We start from the raw sequence: 19,537 nt of genomic DNA, 5'->3' as shown, positions 1-19,537 counted from the left end.
ATGATTATTCTACAGATTTTTCTTTTTGCCAAAATGCCTATATTTTTTCTTTTCTTATTTTATTATTGGGCAGGATTTCTTGCACACAATAAAAGTGTACAACACACATTTTATAGCACATTATTACACACAAATCAGTAATTAGTTATTATGCAAAAATTTCTCTTTACGAATAATTAATTTTGGAGTTCTAAAATCTCACACAAACAGTGGGGTGGTCCCAATTATTGGGATAGAGTAATTTTTCCCCCTTTTGTAGGCTGATAAGTAAAGGTCTAGAGTTGAATTGATTTTAGTTGTTTTTTGTGTACAAAAAAATTTGTAAGGTCCAGACTCCAAACCTTCAGTGCGATGATCAGTCACCTACCATGTACCATCACTGTAGAGACTGCATCACTGTAATAGGATGTGAGCTAAACTCAATGACTAAGCACTAAACTTAATGGGAATTCAGAAAATGTTAGCGAGTACAATTAAACTATTATTTATTTTTCTAATTCACTCTTTATAATATTATAGATCCCACTCAATTATAAGAGAATTAGAAAAAAAAAAAAAAAAAAAAAGGGGGCTATAATAGATTCCGCTCCCACCCAATTATAAGAGAATTGGAAAATAATTTGGCCTTTTAAGCATTTCCAATTATAATATGATGAGAAAAAAAGAGAAAAAAGAAAGTAGTTTTGGGGATTTGGTAACGTCGATTCAGGTCAAGAAAACCCAGTACAAAGAGTCTCTAGAGAGAGAGAGCTTCACAAGCACAAAGGAACCAAAAAAGGAAGCTGTTTTGGTTGCCGAGAAGACAAAGCAAAAAGCGGGTTTGTAACTGAAACAGAGTCAGAGAGAGAGAGAGAGAGAGAGAGAGAGAGAGAGAGAGAGGCCACCGAGGTATTAAAAATCACAGTCGTTACAGACCCAAAAGAGAGAAAAAGGAGAGAGAAATAAAAAACTAGCTAGTACGAGCCACTAGTAATTATGGCCTGCTTGCATAACCGTCCTGTCTGTTTAGCCTTTTCGCTCTTCTGGGTCTTCTTGTTCGTAAATGGGGTAGGCTATTATGGGTATTACCCATAGTGCGGGAAGAGGCAGAGGACTAGAGGAGCCTGCTGTTTGAGCATTTATTTGCTTTGTGTTTCAGTACTACTACTCTTGGGGTTGGGTGAGTTGTGGTTGTTGCTCTGCTCTTGTACGGCACGTCGTTTCTGGGTTGGTTGGTTTCTCAGCTTTCAATGGCGCACCTTGAGTGTGACTCCTCCTTGATTCCTCGTGCGGAAACAGGTGGGTTGGTCTGCTTGGTAAGTTGAGCAGAGTTTGGATAAGAAAAAAGAAATGGAAATGTTTTAAAGGTTCTGCACTTTTGTGGTTTTGGGTACTGAGGTTTCTAATTTGCTTAATAGTTGCTTATGTCTCAGTGGAGGAGGAAGATTCTGATATTTCAGCTTGCAAACTTTGACAATTTTGATCATTTTAGCTTGCTTGCTTATTCTTTTTGGGTTTTTCTCAGAAACCAAACACAGCATTAGTGTAGACCCATGTATTTATTTCTTATTATTTGTAATTTTTATGCTATACATTTTGTCTGATAGGTTATGGAGGTGGTGATCTGTTTACAGAGCTATGGAAGCTATGCGCAGGGCCTCTGGTGGATGTGCCTAGGCCTGGAGAGAGAGTGTTCTACTTCCCTCAGGGTCATATGGAACAAGTACACTCCTTTCAAAATACTGTTCTTGCTTTCATTGTTTTCTAATGGGATCAAAATCCGTTTTTTCTTTTTTGAACTTGTTTTTCTTTTCTGGGTTTCTGAAAATTGTTGGGTTTTGCAGTTGGAAGCATCAACAAATCAGGAACTGAATCAACAAATCCCTCACTTTAATCTTCCTTCTAAGATCCTGTGTCGCGTTGTTCATATTGAATTACTGGTATTCCATTTTCAGATAGTAGTTTCCATGTAAATTTATGGTTTTGAGCAATTTTATTTTTGGTATTTTGCTATCTGGAAAATTGGTTTACTGAAATTAAAATTTTTTGTTGAACTTATAGGCAGAACAAGAAACAGATGAGGTTTATGCGCAGATCACTTTACAGCCAGAAGCAGATGTGAGATACATGTTTCTCTTTTTTTTTTTTTTTTGGTTTCAACTTGGTCTGTTTGGTTGCTAAGAAAAAAGGAAGAGAAGAATACAAAATTTTGTGAATGTTTTGGTTCCAGGAACAAATGTTAAAGTCAATTAAAAGTTAAAATAAGTTGAGTTAATCTTTTTAATACCTTTGGACATAAATACGGGAAATTTTACATTATTTTAATTCTCTTTCCCAAAATTTCCACAGCAACCAAAAAGTGCATACAATATCTAATTTCCAAAGTTTTTTTTTTTTTTTTTCTTTTATTAAATCCCCCTTTCTTCTTCTTCTTCTTCTTCTTCTTCTATCTTGGGCTGGTATTACAGCAAAGTGAACCTACAAGTCCTGATCCGTGCCCAAGCGAGACTCCAAAGCCAACTGTTCATTGGTTTTGCAAGATTTTGACAGCTTCTGATACAAGCACACATGGAGGATTCTCAGTTCTTCGAAAGCATGCCACTGAGTGCTTACCTCCATTGGTATTTACTCTTATTTCCATGCGTTTCCCTTTTCTTCTCTTTCATTTTATTTTATTTTCATATGCACTCTGTATTTAATTTTGTTAGGACATGAACCAAGCAACTCCAACTCAGGAATTGGTTGCCAAAGATCTTCATGGGTATGAGTGGAAACTTAAGCATATCTTTAGAGGTACCCCTTGTGCAACTGAAAGTTTGCTTTGTGATTGAATGCAAATATGGGGTTTTATTTATTGTAGAAGTTAAATTATTTTTTATTCTGAAATAAAGTAACAGGAAGCACAGCTAGCATTATTAGATATGTTGAAGGCTACGAACTATTCTGTATTTGTGTTTGGTTGCTGGACTTACGTTTCAATTTAATTTTGAATGTCAGGTCAACCCCGGAGGCATTTACTTACCACAGGATGGAGTACATTCGTCACTTCCAAAAGATTGGTTGCTGGCGATGCTTTTGTGTTTTTGAGGTACACACTTGAAGTATTTAAGGCATTTTGTTGTTATGATTAAGGTACATGCATCGTGTGGTAGCTTAGTTTTTTGTTAAAACCTGTTTGTAGGGGTGATAATGGGGAGTTAAGGGTTGGGGTTCGGCGTCTTGCTCGTCAACAGAGTCACATGCCTTCATCAGTGATATCAAGCCAGAGCATGCATCTTGGAGTGCTTGCAACCGCTTCTCATGCTGTTATGACCCGAACTCTCTTTGTTGTTTATTACAAGCCAAGGTCTGGGGGATGTTTTCATTTTGTATGTACTTTAAGAGTTGTCTGTAATTGGAAATTATATATTCTAGCACCTTTTCTTGTTTTTTGTTCAGGACAAGCCAGTTCATTATTGGCTTAAACAAGTATCTGGAGGCCATTAACAATAAGTTTTCTGTTGGGATGCGCTTCAAGATGAGATTTGAGGGAGAAGACTCTCCTGAAAGAAGGTGTTCGTAATGAATTTTGGTGATTAATGTTTTCTTTATACTCAACTTGATTTTAAATTTCTGCATAATTTAATTGGTCAGGTTCACAGGCACTATAGTAGGGGTTGGGGATTTATCTCCTCAGTGGTCTGAATCTAAATGGCGGTCATTGAAGGTTAAGATGTTATTGAGTTACTTGTTCGAATGCTGAGCGATTTATTTGTTCTCTTTTATGTATCTATTTTTCATATGCAGATTCAATGGGATGAACATGCTGCAGTTCAAAGGCCAGAGAGGGTTTCTCCTTGGGAGATAGAGCCTTTTGTAGCTTCTGTTCCTCTAAATCTTGCTCAACCAGTGGTAAAGAGCAAAAGGCCCCGGCCTGTTGAAATTGCTTCATCTGGTATGAGAAATTATTTCAAAGAGTAATTTCTATTTGTTTTTATATTTTTTCAGAACATTTGGTGGGTCTGAGTGTCTTGACTTCTATGTGCTAATTGCAATGTAGAAATCACCACCAATTCAGCTTTCTGGTATAAGAACTCAGCCCAGTCTGTGGAGTTAACCCAATTAGGTGTTGCTGAAGTCCAAAGCTCTGGTAGCCAGGTTGTCTGGCCTCTGAGGCCGAAAGAAAGCAATAGCAGCAGCTACTCTAGCCCAAGAGTCTGCTCAGACGGTATTCAGCCTTCTTCTCCACATGTGAACGTCTCTTTAAGCCTTTTTCCAGACTCAAAGGAGGACAACAAAAATGTTACTACGGGGATCTCTAGCTTTGCCTTCCCTATTCCATCAAAGCCAAGCAATGGCCCAATACATGACCAGGTGGAAAAAGGGAAAAAGTCTGATACTTCAGATTTTTGGTTGTTCGGATATAATTTGACAAGCAACTTTAAAACTGCCGCTCCCCCAGAGAGAGAGCCAGTGTTGGCAGCAAACGCCTGTGGTGCCAAAGGACCCATTCCAGCTTCTGCATCTGAAGTTGATGAGGATCTGGTTGTTTCAAAGCTCTCAAAGGATCAGAAGCAATTTATAACAGAGGCTTCACCGAAGGACACACAGGGCAAGCAGGGATCAACTCTTTCAACAAGAACTCGTACTAAGGTAAAATGTGCAGTATTGCTGGTTCTATTTGAATCACACCACTACTTAAAATCAGTTGTTTCTGATGAGTAGATTTTATTGTCTGTTGCCAAGGTGCAAATGCAAGGGGTTGCTGTTGGTCGTGCTGTGGACTTGACTGCATTGAAAGGGTATGATCATCTGATAGATGAGCTCGAGAAAATGTTTGAGATCAAAGGAGAGCTTCATCCACAGAACAAATGGGCAGTTGTGTTTACTGATGATGAAAATGACATGATGCTGCTGGGCGACGATCAGTGGCAGTAAGTAACTTAAAGATTTAGTGTACTGAACTATTTTATTTCCAATTCAAAATGAACTGGGTTACGAGAATATTAAACTTTTTCCAAATGCAGAGACTTCTGTAAGTTGGTGAAGAAGATATTTATATATTCAAGTGACGAAGTACAGAAGATGAATCGATGCAAGCTTCATACTGCTTCGTTAGAGTGTGAAGGGGGAGTTAGCATGGATTCTGAGCATAGATCTGAAACCTGATAGTTCAGTTTCTTCTTTTTTTGTTGTTGGGGTTTTTTTTTTTATTCCTTCTGCCTAGTTCTTCTGGGAAAGCTAGTAGGTGGTTGATTTGCTCATATTTTTGGAGCCATGCACTAGGGAAGCTGAGAAGGCTAGGTGGGATTTGGGTTTTTGAAGATGGGTTAGCAGACTTTTCATGTAAGAAGCAGAGCAACTACTTGGTTAGGATTAGAAATGGAATCTGTCAATACCTTGTGTGTTTGTGGGTAACATCAGTCGGCCTGTAAAAATACATATATGTTTGCAAGTTGGTTTCAATATTTAGTCCTTTAGTTCTATTGTGTGGAAAATTGTAACTCTGCGGTTTGTTGGAGGAGTTACATGTAAACACCTCCTGTGGAAAAGGTAATTCAAAAAAGGGTAGGGCAAGCAGATAAGAACTGGGTAAGGCAGAGTGAGAAAGAGAAGAATTGCCATTTTTTGCTTTTGAAGATGTCCAAAGTGCGGAGGCAAGTGTTGTTTTCATGAAGATCATCACTTCTTTTAAAATGAAGTCTAGTGAAAAAGAAGTATAAAAAGGTGTAAAATCCATTTGATAGTGACAGAAGATATGGAAGCATTATTATTGTCATTGAAATTCAGTCGTCAGCCAACTCTTTCATTTATTTATTTTTAATGATGAAAAAATAGGGAACATTCAATTAAACATTTAGGTAAAAAGGTTGTGTTTCGAGTCAAATGTGACATGCTGGTCATTGTGAATAAGATACTGAAAGTTTGGAGAGTGAGGCAAATGAGGAAATGTAATCCGAAAATGCAGAGAAAGTAGGGAACAATATGAAATCATACCCATGTTTGACAAAGCATGTGCCATGTATTAAAATAAGAGCAATGCTTGGGTCCTCAAGTTTGAGGACCAATTTTGTCCTCATAGTCAATCAAATTAGCTCATAAGAGGGTTCACCATGAGAAAAAAGATAGTGAATTCCATCATGGACTAATTTAATTGGTCATAAAGACAAAGTTGAACTTGAGGACCTAAGCATTTTCCTTAAAAATAACGGAGGCAAATTTGCAGACTCAACAAGCTTGCCTCAATCATTATGGGAATGTTGGCCCATTGAGGCATCGAGTAAGAATGAGAATTAGTCGCACATCAGAAAGAAGATCGAATAGTTTACAGTATAAAATATGGGTTATCCACAACTAGCAACATTGAGGCCTTTTGGCAATAAATTTGATCTATTGAATCCATGAATAATGATCTTGCAATTCTCAAGTCCTACAGCCTTGTTACATAAAGCCTTAAACTTGAGCATTTTGACATGCTTTTTATGCATTTTCTCAAATGTTGTGCACGTATATATGTTTGACAAAGCATGTGCTATGTATTAATATATCATACAGAGGGAAACTTGCATAGACTCACAAAAAGCTTGCCTTAATCATCTTGGAAAAAGAACTATAAACAACAAAAAAGGTGCCATTTCTATTAAAAGATTTGGTTAATTTTCATGCATTTTCCCTAGTCTGTTGCAGACATCTCCAAAGGTGGCTTGTGAATTGCTATATATTTTCTTACCATTATTTTAGCTCAAAAAATGATGTATCTATCATCTAAAGGAAAGGGATTAAAAAACTAAAGCATTTTTGGGTTGGTTATAACTTATAATATAGGAAAGATACAAGAAAAAGAGATAAGATCAGGCCGGCAAGAAAAGGCTTTGCTTTATTATAACAGAAAGAAAAAGAAGGGGAGTCCTGTGTTTTATCTCAGAAACAGATCTTGTCCTTGTGGTTTCAAAATTTCACATTTAGTTCCCGTATTTTATATTTTTTGCAATATGAGAATCATTTTAACAAATTCAAAATTTCAATTTTTGTTTAAAAATCAAATTGAAGATTAAATACATGATTTTTTTGTCATTTTTGAATAAAACTCGAGAGTTTATTAGTTTCAATTTAAGAAAAAATTTCATTCTAGTTATAAAATATTCTAAAATTGCAAACAATATAAAACACAAGGTCCAAATACAGAGTTTGAAACCACAGGGCCGGACCAAATTTATTTTTGGGGTAAAACACAGGATCCAAAATTTGTTTTTTCCCATATATATATATAGAGGGTTTATCGTATTCTTTTGTGGGAGCAAGGAAATTTAAACACAAGACAGACTGATAATGATGCAGTGTCTATCTTGCAGAAAACATGGAGGAACCAAAGCTCCCTTTAGTCAATGCATAACATCATCTTTTGATTCCAAAGCTTGGACATATTTAAGTGTAATTATTATATATCCATGCATTATATATAAGACAATCAAAACATGTGATATATTGGTAATTCAAATTGTGGATACTATATATACACACATGATATACAAATATATTTTTAATGTTTGAATTTTGAGGGATTTACTTTTTCACCATTAAAGTATTAATTTTTTACTATTAGATTTGTTTGTATGTCATATGGTGTCTGTGTTATAAATGAACTTGTGGTCGATCAATATAAAAGATACATGCTTGATTTTAGGGGAAATGGAGTTGAAAAGATTGTGTGAAAACTCTAGCTTGTTTATATTATGCTTTAAAATACTAATGTAAGGCACATCTTATCGTGTTCACTTGCCATATAAAAATACTTTTACAATATTTTTCAAGGCAGTTGAAACAAGTTTGTCCTCTGGCTTTGGCTTTGTTCCACATTCAATATATGACTAGTGAACGTGGAATACAAAAGCGTTGTGGTAGAGGATTAGGGATGCATTATCGGTTAGGAAAAGCAATGGGAAGTTAATTGGGTTAGTTTAACTTGATGGCTCAGCCCTTGGGCCCAAGCTCTTTTACACCATTCTTCATCGAGTTAATTAACTTGAAACAGATTTGGTTCCAATAGGCCTGTACAAATGGTCCACGACCCAATCCACATTTTTCTTTATTTTTTTACATAATTTGTTTTTGTATACTAATTTTGTCAAACTTAATTGCTCATGTGTGAGGCAAATGGCTACTAATGTTTCTATGTGCAGTTTTTATTGGTACTAACACAGTACATTCCATCAAATACAAGGGTTTAATGAAACTCCGAGCACGTGTAATCACCTATAAACCTTCATTTAGTTGGATCTTAACTTCATGTCTTATTTATGTAGAACTGAATGCTCTTTTAATAAAAAGGGCTAGCCCAACTCATGAAAAAGCTATGTGGGCTGGGCTTGGGTTTTTTTCTTTGGGCTGATTCTTGGGTTCAGATCACTCAAAAGAAGAAGTGCACAAAATTTCTGGGTCTAGCTTGCCTCAGCTACATAAATGAAGAATTCTGGATTCCTGGGCATAATAAGCAGCCCTCAACTAATTAATGGGCTTCTTAAGCACTTTTTTCTTGTTTTGTTTTTGTTTTTGGGGGGTCTGTTATAAGCATGATTGTTTTCCTTCACCAACTCTTCCACTGAAAAAACATGCTTTTTCATTTCCTTCTTTTTCTTGCTTTGTACTTTTCTTGAGGGATATGGATAAATCACACTTTAATCATTGTTATCTCTACTCTCTACTTATTGAAATTTGGCAATGATTTTGGCTTTTAGTAGGTACTAGGTGCTACCACTTTTGTCCAAACAAGCCAAAGTAGGATACATAATAATAGTATGCATCTCATTTTCCTTTTACCCAAGCTACGCCTTTCTAGTATTTTCCTTTTCTTTTTTCTATTTGAACATATGAGAAGTAGTGTTGTTCAATATAGACCATGTTTAAAAAAATAAAAAATAAATCAGATGAGCTGAATTATGAAACTCTATCATGAATAATAGTATGGAAATTGCACAATTTATTTTTCACTTAGTTCCATATTGGTCCACGTTCTTTTTTTCATTTCTTACTGATCCAGAAATTTTGTGACGTGTTCCATTGCGGTAAAAATTGCCAAATTAGCATAAACAGCCATTTATTTTAGTCATGTGCCGCGCACGTGGGGGCCATGTTGTGGAATAATATGGTTTTAAGTGAAAAATTAGTAGACTAGTATGAAACTAAGTGAAGAATTAGTGTAGCACAACAGTACATTATGTGCGCAACACATTATTAAAATATACCGCCGTTTGTGCTAATTTAACAGTTTGAACCTTAATGAGAAACGTCACAAAACTAGTAGACAAATATGGAACAAAAAAAATTGTTGAAGAATATAAAACTTTCTAAAAAAAGGTAGACCAATGGTGCAATTTCCTCATGAAAACAATATAAGATGATGTTTGAAATTCAAAGATTTATAGGCCTTTGAGCCTTTCTTTCTTTTACCCCTCTACTTGTTGTACCAGGGAAGGGAAAAATAGGTACTTTTGAGGGTACTGGTATGCTCTTAGGTCTCTAGTCAAAGGAGAGAGAGAGAGAGAGAGTTTGATCTTGTATGCCATATTGCCATGAAAAATTTGCAAGCAAGGCTCACTTTGATCATGAAAATGACTTATTGCTTTCTTTACCAAAAGGACAATGATTTAATGGTAGCTTTCTCCTTCTCCCCTTGGACTTTTGCACCTTGGTGACACAAGTAGCAAGCTATCTTCAGTGAACACTCTTTGGCCACATAAGTACTGCTTACTGCTACCCCAATATAATTGATCATTGTTTGAACATTTACTAATTTGTCATTTTCTCACAGAGTTGGAGAAAAATCTTGCTTTAGTATCATATTACTTTCGGCTATATGTAATACCAGGCGTACTAGTGTAATCCAATATCAACTAAGATTGTGATACTTCTATTGACTTCCATTTCACCAAAATTAATTTAAGTGTTCCCACTCTATTTGATGCTTGGAGTAGCAGAGCTCAATTTTCCAAAAAGTGGGCAGAGATTTGCTTTGATTAGTATCTTCTTTTAGTGCCAACCTGCAAACCTTATTAATAGAATGGTTTTAAGATTCACGATAATGGTTCATAAATTTATACCTTAGATCAGAAAAGTTATATATTTTTATTTAATGGTTAAAAAAAAGATTGTGTTATCATGCATATGTTCGTGTGGTGCGGTTAACATTATTAGATCAACAGGTTCAGTCATTTTAATCCCTAGAATATAGATTTTGTAACCGTATGATCTTATGCATGGGCGTGCAGAGGATGTACCGTGGGTTTCTTAAAAATATGTGTGCAATGTCTTTGTCATAAAATTTCCTAGATTCAAAAGAAGTTAAAGAACATGCTCATATGCAGTCGCCTTGAGGGAGTGGGATGGTCTTTGGTGGATTTTTTTGGAAGAGACTTTATGAACCAACTAAAGTCCAAGAAAGGTTGAGTACTGAAAGGGTATATATTCTCCATCAGACGTTGGTATCCTATGCTTTCCAATAGCAATCAGATATGCTCATGACCACTATAGTGTTAACATGTGGGCTTGGCAATTGGTAGAAACGTCCCAATCACTATGCTTTCTGCCACAAGTCCTCATTTTGATTGGCACAGTAGCCAGGACTAGCTTAGTGTATGGTGAAGTCACTGTCAAATTTGCCTGTTCTTGTTTTCCCAGAAACAGAAGAGATCAGATAAAGCTGCTTTGCTTTTACTACCCCAATTGCAATTTAACATAAAACGCAAGAGTAGGTGCACTAGATATTAGAGCACTCCATGAATTAACATGTGACTAATAGGGCTGTCAATCACAATAATATGACTCAAAGGGCTCTTGTTAACCAAACCGACGCAACACAGCAAGGCTCAGTGAGGGCTGGCTTTTTTCCTTTGAGGACTTTCCTTTCTCTTCCCCATTGTCTCTCCTCCACTTTCAGTCACTCAAATTCCAACTCTTGCATGCTTCAAGTCACCAAAGAGCAAGAGAGGCATGGGATCTGAGGCAGAGTCAGAGTCACTAACACTACCCTTATTTTCTGTCCCACCTATTCAGGCACTAGAGCCATCTGGGACTCTAACCCCACCACTCTTCACCTCAGTTTCAGTACCATTTCGCTGGGAAGAGGAGCCTGGCAGGCCAAGGCCTTGCACCACCCTCACCACTCTTTCTAACCCCAGTGACTTAGCCCAAAAGTGCTTGGAACTCCCTCCAAGGTTGTTGTTGGAAGCCAAACTACCTTCACCCACCAGAGTCTTGGAGGGTCCTTATGTGGGCAGGTCAAGGGCTCAGTCCTCTTCCTTTAGGATGGTGGGTATGGAGTGTTATGGGTCTTTTAGTCCTGAGAGAGGGCAGCTTGGTGCTATGGCTCTTAGCAAGAGAGGGCTTAAAGAAAGAGGGTGGTTTGACTCATGGGGGATGAGGGTCTTGAAGGGTAAGAGAGAGGTTGGTGGGGCTAGTTATGTCTTTCCTTCTTCTGTGGATGGAGAGAGTGATGGTGGCAATGTGGGAGAGAGTAGCAGCATGAAGGTGAAGATGACAAGGAGGATTAGAAGAGCTGGAAGCTTTTCTATTCTCTCACATGCCAGGCCTCATTTCTGGGTAAATATTTCTTTCATTTATCTCATCATTTCTAGTTTTACTTGCCTTAAACTCTAGCTTCCACTTTCCTCTGCCTATAATGACATCACATTGTAAAGTTGATGGAGAAGGTATGAACTCTGCTTGATTCTTATGTCATTGAGAAAGTAGTCCAAAGCTTTGAGAGGCTGTAAGAGGTTTCCACTTCTGCAGGCAAATTGGAATAACTCTTTGCAAGAGGTCCCCCCAATCTCTAACTGTTCCGAACTAGGCAGGTCTCTGAGTACGAAAATAGAGATTAGGTTGTGATTCATGTGTAGGTTAGGCAGGGAAAGGGACCGAGGGTGATGGAACATGTTGTGTTGCAGGTTTAACCATGAGTTTATTTGTAGTCTTGTAGTTGATGAATGGTACTTCCCATTTTTGCAGGCAACCATTTATCAGGGTTTGAAGCAGGTGGTTCCATGGAAGAGTAGAAAATTGAAGAAAAATGGGATTGTGATCTAGCCTTGTCAATGGGCAGTTGGGCACTATATAATACGTCCAAATGAATTACCTGTCAACTGCTGTAGTCCTTTTATATTCTTATGTGAAATGAAAACGACATTTTCATTTCTATAGAGTCTAAGACAAGCGCAGGGATCAATAAGGACTTGTAATTGTGTTAGCGTGAGATGAAGCTCTTTATTCTACTGTTTTGCTTCCCTCTCCATTAGCCGAGGCTTTAATGCTTTATATTTAGAATGTAAATTTTATGGATGAATCATGCAGCCCACTTTCGTCTGGATATAGCGGCTAATAATGCATTTCCATATCCCAAAAAATAAAAATAAAAAATAAAAACCATTTCAATGCATTACAACATTGCATGACGAGGGTATTGCAACAAGCTATTGTAAGAACAACTCATATGGCCTTCAACCATGTAGAAGCAGGAATGTAAATAATAACCGTTGGCACAACAAAGAGGTAGCGGCTACCCAAGCCTAAATGATTGTTGTTAATCGTAGTGATTTAACAAGAAATGCCATTTGTACTTCTGTTCATCTATACACCACAGTTTGGAGATATCGCTCCTTACCATGGTGGCTATTAACCAATGATGGAGAGCATATAGGTCTTCGGTTTAAGAAATTCAACACATTTGCAAAAAGCAAAATCAGCAGGCACTAATTGAAACATAAAATATTAGGTGAGCATATAGACCATTGAATTTCCAAAGCAACAAGAAATGCATTAATTAGGCTTCAAATGAACCTTGGCTACTTAAAGTTAACATAACAAGAAAACCATTCATATGCTTACACAAACAGGATAATATTTAATATGCAGTATTCACTTAGTTCTCCATACATGATTGTCAGCCTTATTTCATTGCCGATGAAAATGGAAATAAGACAAAAGAAGAGGGGTATTGTTTGAATTGTGCCATTTGTACCAATGAATCATATCACCCCTATTTTTTACCTGTCATACCTGCAACCACCTGCAAAAAATTCCCAGGTATCAATATTTACAAACGTATAGAAAGAGAGTGATAATAATGAAACATTCAAGTTATAAGATCTTGTTAAATTGTCGTGAATGCATGAAATCTAGTTGAAACAGACTTGGGTCCTCCCCAGATGAATATATATGCTCATTTAGGTTCCAGCAAATTCAAAATACCTCTATTTTGAAAACAGATCGAAGTGAAAGTCACCATTTGATTCCTACTTGATCTTTCCTACTCCTCTCTCCCACTCTCCCCTCAGCGAGAAAAGGAGGAAAGGAAAAGGAGAACATACAAATTATTTGATAATCAATTATAATTGTGCTGATTTTTGTGAGAGCACATAATCAAATCACGTACACATATCAAAGGGAGGGATGCTCATAGCTGTGTAAGAGCACATAACCAAACCATGTAAACCTATTGTAGGGGGGAGAGAGCAAGCTAAGAGGATCCACAGGCATTCCATGAAGACCACAATCTAACTATATAAGATCAAGTACGGCATGGATATACTATACCAATCTAATAATGAGGCATACACATTGGAAACATGGTTTCTTGAAACAGCTCAGTAGTGATCTGCTCTAAGTTGGACAGGCAATTAGACTTTCCATTTCCAACTGTTGACCTTAGATCTTTTGAGCAGTCATATATTCCAGTTAAATTAAGTTCTCATCCCACAAGGCAGGAATTCAAAGTGAACACTTTCATCGTGTAACATCATAGATCCAAGTACTCCAATGATAAAGTACATAATTAGGTGAACTATGAATAAAATAAAAATAAAAAATGTGTTGTTCAACACTCACATCGCTTAAAGCAGGCTGAGGGACTTGCTTAGAAGCTTCAAAGGAATCTAGCATAGGTCTTACCACAGCTGGAAGGAAGAGGCCTGCAATTTTCATCAACAATAACCAGTCAGTTGAAGATATTCATAACCCCGACAGGAATGACCTTTAAACCTTAATAGATGCTGATTAGAGACTTCTTAAAATGCCTGATCTACTAAATAAAAAACATTAGGAACCAAAATTGACCTATGTCTCATAGAGGAAAATGGAATATAGTCTTTCATGAGTGATATATTCCACATACTATAAACGCTATAGAGATAAGTAACCTCTTTTTTGTAATTTTAAAATGTAATTCTAATCCATTAAAAAGTGTTTCTTATGTTGAGACTGTAAAACTAAAAAATTATACCAAAGTTTGATATGGTTATCAAAATAAGTAGGGCCAAACCTAGAGCTCAAATAGCTGTTTCAGGAAATGTTGTTCCAGCCATGGAAGCATCTTGTTACTCTCCTAGGCTCAAGTTATTGGACAAACAAAAAGAACCCAAGAACCCAAGTCCTAGGTTTTTTTTTTTTTTTTTTTTTTTTTTTTCAGATAAATAAATTCAAAAAGCTCCAAAAACATGGAATTCTTAACTTTGCGACAGCACAAGTGTATTTTAAACATGTAATTGTAAGAGAGTAATAAGATAACCAAAACTAGGAAGATTCAGCCAAAAAATTCTACCTTTGCATGAAAACATGAACATAAAGAAAAGCAATAACTTCACTTGGGCAAAGAACCAAGACCGACTTTGCTAGAAAGAGCTATAGAAGTGCAAAATTACACCTTTATGAGTAAACCAATCAAAAGAAAACACATTGGAAAATTCATTTTTTGGGTCAAATGAAAACCATAACCATTGATGAATCGGAGAATAATTTGATTAAAAGCCCAAAAATTTGTGAATTCTGCACATGAAATCCACAATATAGCAAAAACCCAGTTTATACAAATTGCCATTAGTTCCTCAGTTATTAGCAATTAAATCCTATCAATCTAATCCCAAATCAAATAGGGTTCTTGCGAGAGCTCAATTAGAGAGAGAGAGAGAGAGAGAGAGAGAGAGAGAGAGAGAGTACCAACGCCAGCAATGAGGCAAGAAGCTGCGACCACAGGCTCTTGTGCTACGAACATCCTCAGCTTCTGCATCACCGCCATCTCTGTTTGTACGTGTGTGAGTGACTCTTCTTTGTCTGTGTCTCTGAGGTCTGAGCTAGAACTGCTCGGTAATGGAAGCGGAAATGGATGTGCTCGCAAAATGATCATGGTCCTTCACGGGTCGGATTCAGTACTTGACATTTAGGGCTCAAACTTGGGCTGCATGGGGCATGGGCCTAGGTTGAAAGAAAAGAATAATTCTGGGAGACTTCTAAATACACTCAAGAATTTGATCAATGCACCCATATATTTTTTCGAAATTCCAAATTTACCCTAACTGTACTGATCAAAATATCAAATAATTAAAAAAATAAAAATAGGCCAGCCCCTGAAATGCATCTACTTGTACCAGTGAATCGTATCATTTGGATGACATTCTGAAGCTACATAAGTAGTGAGTATGCAGTAGTGAGGTTTATTTTAATTTTATTGCAATAAATTGAACCAAAGGTAAAATAATAACTTGCAGTGGTATAGTTCATTTCAAATTGAGAATCAATAGTTCATTTCAAATTTAGAATCAATAGTTCATTCCAAAGATAAAAAATATGAACTCTAAAGTAAAATTTATTTCAATAAGTTGGCCTACCATGTGAAAAAATATATATCTACAGCCTCTCTCCTGTCAACATATGAACTGTATTACATTTCCTTATCTCTCTTAAATTTTTGAACTGAACTATTGAATAACCACTGCAATTAAAACTATACTAAGCCGCCATAATTCATCACACCATCATACTCAGAAGTTAGACCACATTCAATTTTGAACCACAAACTTGCTACTCTGCAAGTTGAGGGCAAAAAAGTAATTAAGAGAGCAAGACTAGTTATAAATACAAGGTGGAACTGTGGAAGAATAGCCAAACAGAATTTATACAAAATCTCATCAGTCTATCACATCATTTGCACAACAAGTACATGGGATATACATGGAAAAACTAAAAAAATCTAATGTGGAATACACAAAGAGAGGAATTAAACCAACAATCTCTACAGGAAGCATGAGATATGGTAAGAACTACAAGACAGTCTAGAAAGAAGGTAACATCCAACCCACAGTCCATCCCAGGAGCAAACCAGCTCCAACAAGACTGAACCCCAACGCAAAAGCAACCGCGTACTTGGTAATGTCACATCTGGGTTCACCCCGCCTGCCGCCTCTTTTACCCTTTTGACTCTTGCGCCAGCTCTTCCGCGGTTTCCTACCTTTGCTTGACATCCATGGAAGGACCACTGGGAAAAGAGTGGAGCCTGGCTGGTCATTGCTCTTAATCTGGACATAAAGGCTTTCCAGCTGCAGCAATTGGAACCACTGCTTATAGGCAAAGAGTTGAGAGGCTTGTCTGAAGAAGAGCTTAAAAATGTGCTCCTTCTCAGCATAAGCTTGCTTTGCTGCCTTCTCGGCCTCCCTTGCGCGTGTTTGAGAATGGCAGAGTGCTTCCATTAGCTGAGCTTTGGTAGGTTCACTCTCAGAAAGTTGCTGCATCTCTGCGACATCCTTGTGAGTTGTAACATAACTGCTTTGTGATTGGAAGTCCCTACAAAGTTTAAGGTTATCTTGTGTTCCATGTTTGAATGTCAAAAACATTCTATAAGCTTGACTAACTCAAATTTGACGAGATTATAAGATATGAATATCCAAACAGTCATATAATGTTCATCTATGGGACATATTATTCATATCTTTTAATTTAGGAACCTTTTGGGGAATAAACTTATCTATTTGAGGGGAAAAATATCTACTAATTCAATAATTAACAATGATGCTGAAACATCTAGTGAAAATTATGAATCTAATAACTACCTGAATGATATGTCAGAGTGACCTTCTTCAGCTGCATCTCCCTTTCTTTCATGTGCTATTACAGAATCTGGATGGCCCTGTGCATGAACAGTCATATTGGAAAGACCGCCAGTTTGGGCCTTCCAATCTACAAATGTCCCAGATATCACATTGTGGTCAAAACACCCGATATGAGCATATGGATGTCTCTTATGATACATTTTCTGAGGTGGGGGAAGATCACAGTTCTCAATATGGTTAAGTGACTTATGCGCAACCAAGGAGGCCAATTCATCTCTATCAGTCGTCCGCCACCATGGTTCAGTCCTCCTACCTCCAATCCAAGGATATTCGGGATCACAACAAAATTCCTTGGGTTGCTTGGAAACTGGGCAGTCAATGGTATCCATCCCCATTTTTTCATATTTTTCCCTCATGTCCTTGTACTGAAGTTCCTGCATGTTCTCACCATATAGGGCATTTACATCTTGCTTTTGGACTTCATGACCTATCTTCACACAAATATCAGAGACACCACTGTGTACATCAAGAGAGGACTCACTGTTCTTGTGGCCATCATCAGCATGAGTAATTTCTCCTTTTTGTTGGTGGACCTCATTCATTTTGGATGTTGATTTTGAAAACCCAGCTCTTAGTGCTTCCATGTCAGCCTCCAATGCAGTCAACTGTTCATATGTAAAATCCTTTTGGTATCCATAGCTAGGTTGCATTTGCAGCCACCATCTTGTGTCAGGGGGTAGATTAGAATATGAACGATTCCTGTTAAGAGGGATGAAACCGGCAGCGGGATGATCTGGCCCCTCCACTGCAGTTGCTGGCCCTGCATCAACCTGCTTAGTTGTTGAAGATGAGGATTGGCAGCAAGCTAACTTGGGAGCTCTTTTGGCATCTTCTTGGACAAAATAGCGATTAGCTGTTCTCTGCCATGCAGCCCTTGCTTCTGCTGCTGCCATCATCTTCTCATTTTTTTGCACATTTTACTCTGTAAAAGTAAAATATGTTACATATTGTTAACAAAAGAAAAAGAAAAGAATTTAATCCAACAGATAGGTTTCCACTCTTTCAATTCCCAAACTCCACTAAAGAGGGAAACAAGAGAAACAAAATAATTGCTCTGCAGAAGAATTCAAGATTGATTCTGAAATTCAAATCAAGATGATGCAGGTTTAGCAAGCTAAAAAAAGCACTTCACAGCACTCAATCTGAATTAAGAAACACAATCACCATTATGCTTTATCTATTAACACTGGCATGCAATTTGCCACTTACTAAGTGAATGAAGAAATCATGCACCATATCGCTTAAAAGTTAAAACAAAACTTCAAATGAATCAAATCAACAAGAAGGGATAAAAAATTAGCAATCGTTCTGAAGTTTTAAAATCACAAAACAATAGGAAGGTATAAGCCTATAAAAATAGGTTATAGATAAAGATGCTGAGAACCATTATCTCCACCGGAGATTATGGCTTGATCATTGTAAGGTATAAGCCTGAGGAATGATTTTAGAATAGAGAATTTGCAAATCCAAAATAAACTTTAGTGTGTGTGTCTGTGAGAGCCAAATATGAGTCATCAAAGACCATCCCATCAAACATAAAGACACGGAATATTGCTTGAAATGTCCTTCATCTAAACTCTTTTCATAAGAGTATAAGACACCCCAATGGAAAAATGCTAAAGGTATCTTAATGACCTCAATAACCTTTAAAGCTGCCACCAAATAATAACTCTATAATCCTGCCAAGTTTAAGCACCAAATCACATTCTAAGTTTCTAACTCATGCAAATTAAAAAAAAAAAAAACAAATTCAGCAACAAAACAAAACTCTCATATTCGTTAACATGAAAGTTGCCAAAAAAGATTAAGCTCAGTGTCTAAACAGAAAGCAAATTGACAATTTCACCATTATTAGACAAACCCAGATGAACAAACATGAAGGAAAACCCAACAAAATCCAAAACATAACTGAAAGTTCACCCCAAGACCAAGCACCCAACAATTCAACTACATGAACAGAAAAAAAAAAAAAAAAAACAGAGAAACAGACCTGAACTCAATGAAGTGAAAGGAATTGGAAACTGGGTACTTGTTAGATCTGGTTCCTTCAATTTAAGCTACCATATGCAAAGCAACCCGCTAGGATTCTTTAGGTGCAAGAAAGACAACGAATCGAAGAGCAAGCAAGAAGAAGATGATCCATGTCAGAGAAGGCCACGAGGAAGAGAAGGCTTTTGTTTTTCAGTTATCATTCTTATGATGTCGGTTTGCCAGTTTTTTCTTTTACAACTACGCTTTGCTCTCCAATTCTGCGAACTATTAAAGCTTGTGATGCGTACGACACCGTCTGACCATACCCGCCTTGTCTTTATCGGATGGGGTGCATGTTTCATGATTCGGATTTGAATGCTAATGGTAATTATGGTACTATATTATGTAGTTGGTCGTAGCTTTTATCAGCAAGGTGGGTTAGTGACACGTGGGATGGTTGGAGAATCTAAGGGTGGTGATGGGTCCACGTAGGAAATAGGATAGGATTGGACCATTTATCTGTTGTTATTCAGACTTGTTCAGAGGGACAGTGTCACGCAGGCGAGTAAGTAAGAAAATCGCAGGTCCAAATCCGGCCAACCAAACCCTTCGGCCTCTCCTAAGAAATATAAAGATAAATATAAACGAAAATTGGCATCTATGGTGGAACCCATGAA

General features: G+C 37.1%; 4 protein-coding genes across 5 annotated transcripts; 2 read left to right on the top strand and 2 right to left on the bottom strand.

The window, feature by feature from the left end:
• Positions 1-650: 650 nt before the first annotated feature.
• ARF11 (auxin response factor 11) lies at positions 651-5,438 on the top strand. Its single transcript, XM_086234875.1, has 14 exons — positions 651-1,278; positions 1,587-1,702; positions 1,824-1,919; positions 2,041-2,097; positions 2,448-2,600; positions 2,688-2,772; positions 2,977-3,067; positions 3,161-3,325; positions 3,418-3,531; positions 3,613-3,685; positions 3,766-3,913; positions 4,019-4,611; positions 4,705-4,892; positions 4,986-5,438. The coding sequence occupies exons 1-14, from the start codon at positions 1,230-1,232 to the stop codon at positions 5,125-5,127; spliced, it is 2,070 nt and encodes a 689-aa protein (XP_086091001.1). The 5' UTR covers positions 651-1,229; the 3' UTR covers positions 5,128-5,438.
• A 5,301-nt stretch (positions 5,439-10,739) lies between these two features.
• Positions 10,740-12,319, top strand: LOC147290419 (uncharacterized protein At4g00950). Its single transcript, XM_086237504.1, has 2 exons — positions 10,740-11,553; positions 11,962-12,319. The coding sequence occupies exons 1-2, from the start codon at positions 10,945-10,947 to the stop codon at positions 12,037-12,039; spliced, it is 687 nt and encodes a 228-aa protein (XP_086093630.1). The 5' UTR covers positions 10,740-10,944; the 3' UTR covers positions 12,040-12,319.
• A 426-nt stretch (positions 12,320-12,745) lies between these two features.
• Positions 12,746-15,133, bottom strand: LOC147290418 (fiber). The gene is made up of 3 exons (XM_086238016.1): positions 14,944-15,133; positions 13,837-13,919; positions 12,746-13,018 (listed from the first exon to the last, which is right to left on the bottom strand). The coding sequence occupies exons 1-3, from the start codon at positions 15,128-15,130 to the stop codon at positions 12,989-12,991; spliced, it is 300 nt and encodes a 99-aa protein (XP_086094142.1). The 5' UTR covers positions 15,131-15,133; the 3' UTR covers positions 12,746-12,988.
• A 745-nt stretch (positions 15,134-15,878) lies between these two features.
• Positions 15,879-19,174, bottom strand: LOC147290417 (uncharacterized). Of its 2 annotated transcripts, none has more exons than XM_086237503.1 (3): positions 18,880-19,174; positions 16,830-17,811; positions 15,879-16,542 (listed from the first exon to the last, which is right to left on the bottom strand). In XM_086237503.1, exons 2-3 carry the CDS (start codon positions 17,783-17,785, stop codon positions 16,056-16,058), a joined length of 1,443 nt encoding a protein of 480 aa, XP_086093629.1. In that variant the 5' UTR covers positions 17,786-17,811; positions 18,880-19,174; the 3' UTR covers positions 15,879-16,055. The 2 variants fall into 2 exon arrangements, with proteins under 2 accessions (XP_086093629.1, XP_086093628.1); XM_086237502.1 differs by having other exon boundaries at positions 15,879-16,563; positions 18,880-19,171.
• Positions 19,175-19,537: the final 363 nt, after the last annotated feature.

This window comes from Dryas octopetala, chromosome 3 (assembly GCF_963921425.1).
Source record: "Dryas octopetala chromosome 3, drDryOcto1.1, whole genome shotgun sequence".
Taxonomy (NCBI): Eukaryota; Viridiplantae; Streptophyta; class Magnoliopsida; order Rosales; family Rosaceae; genus Dryas; species Dryas octopetala.
This window is presented reverse-complemented; position numbering and strand designations above follow the sequence as displayed.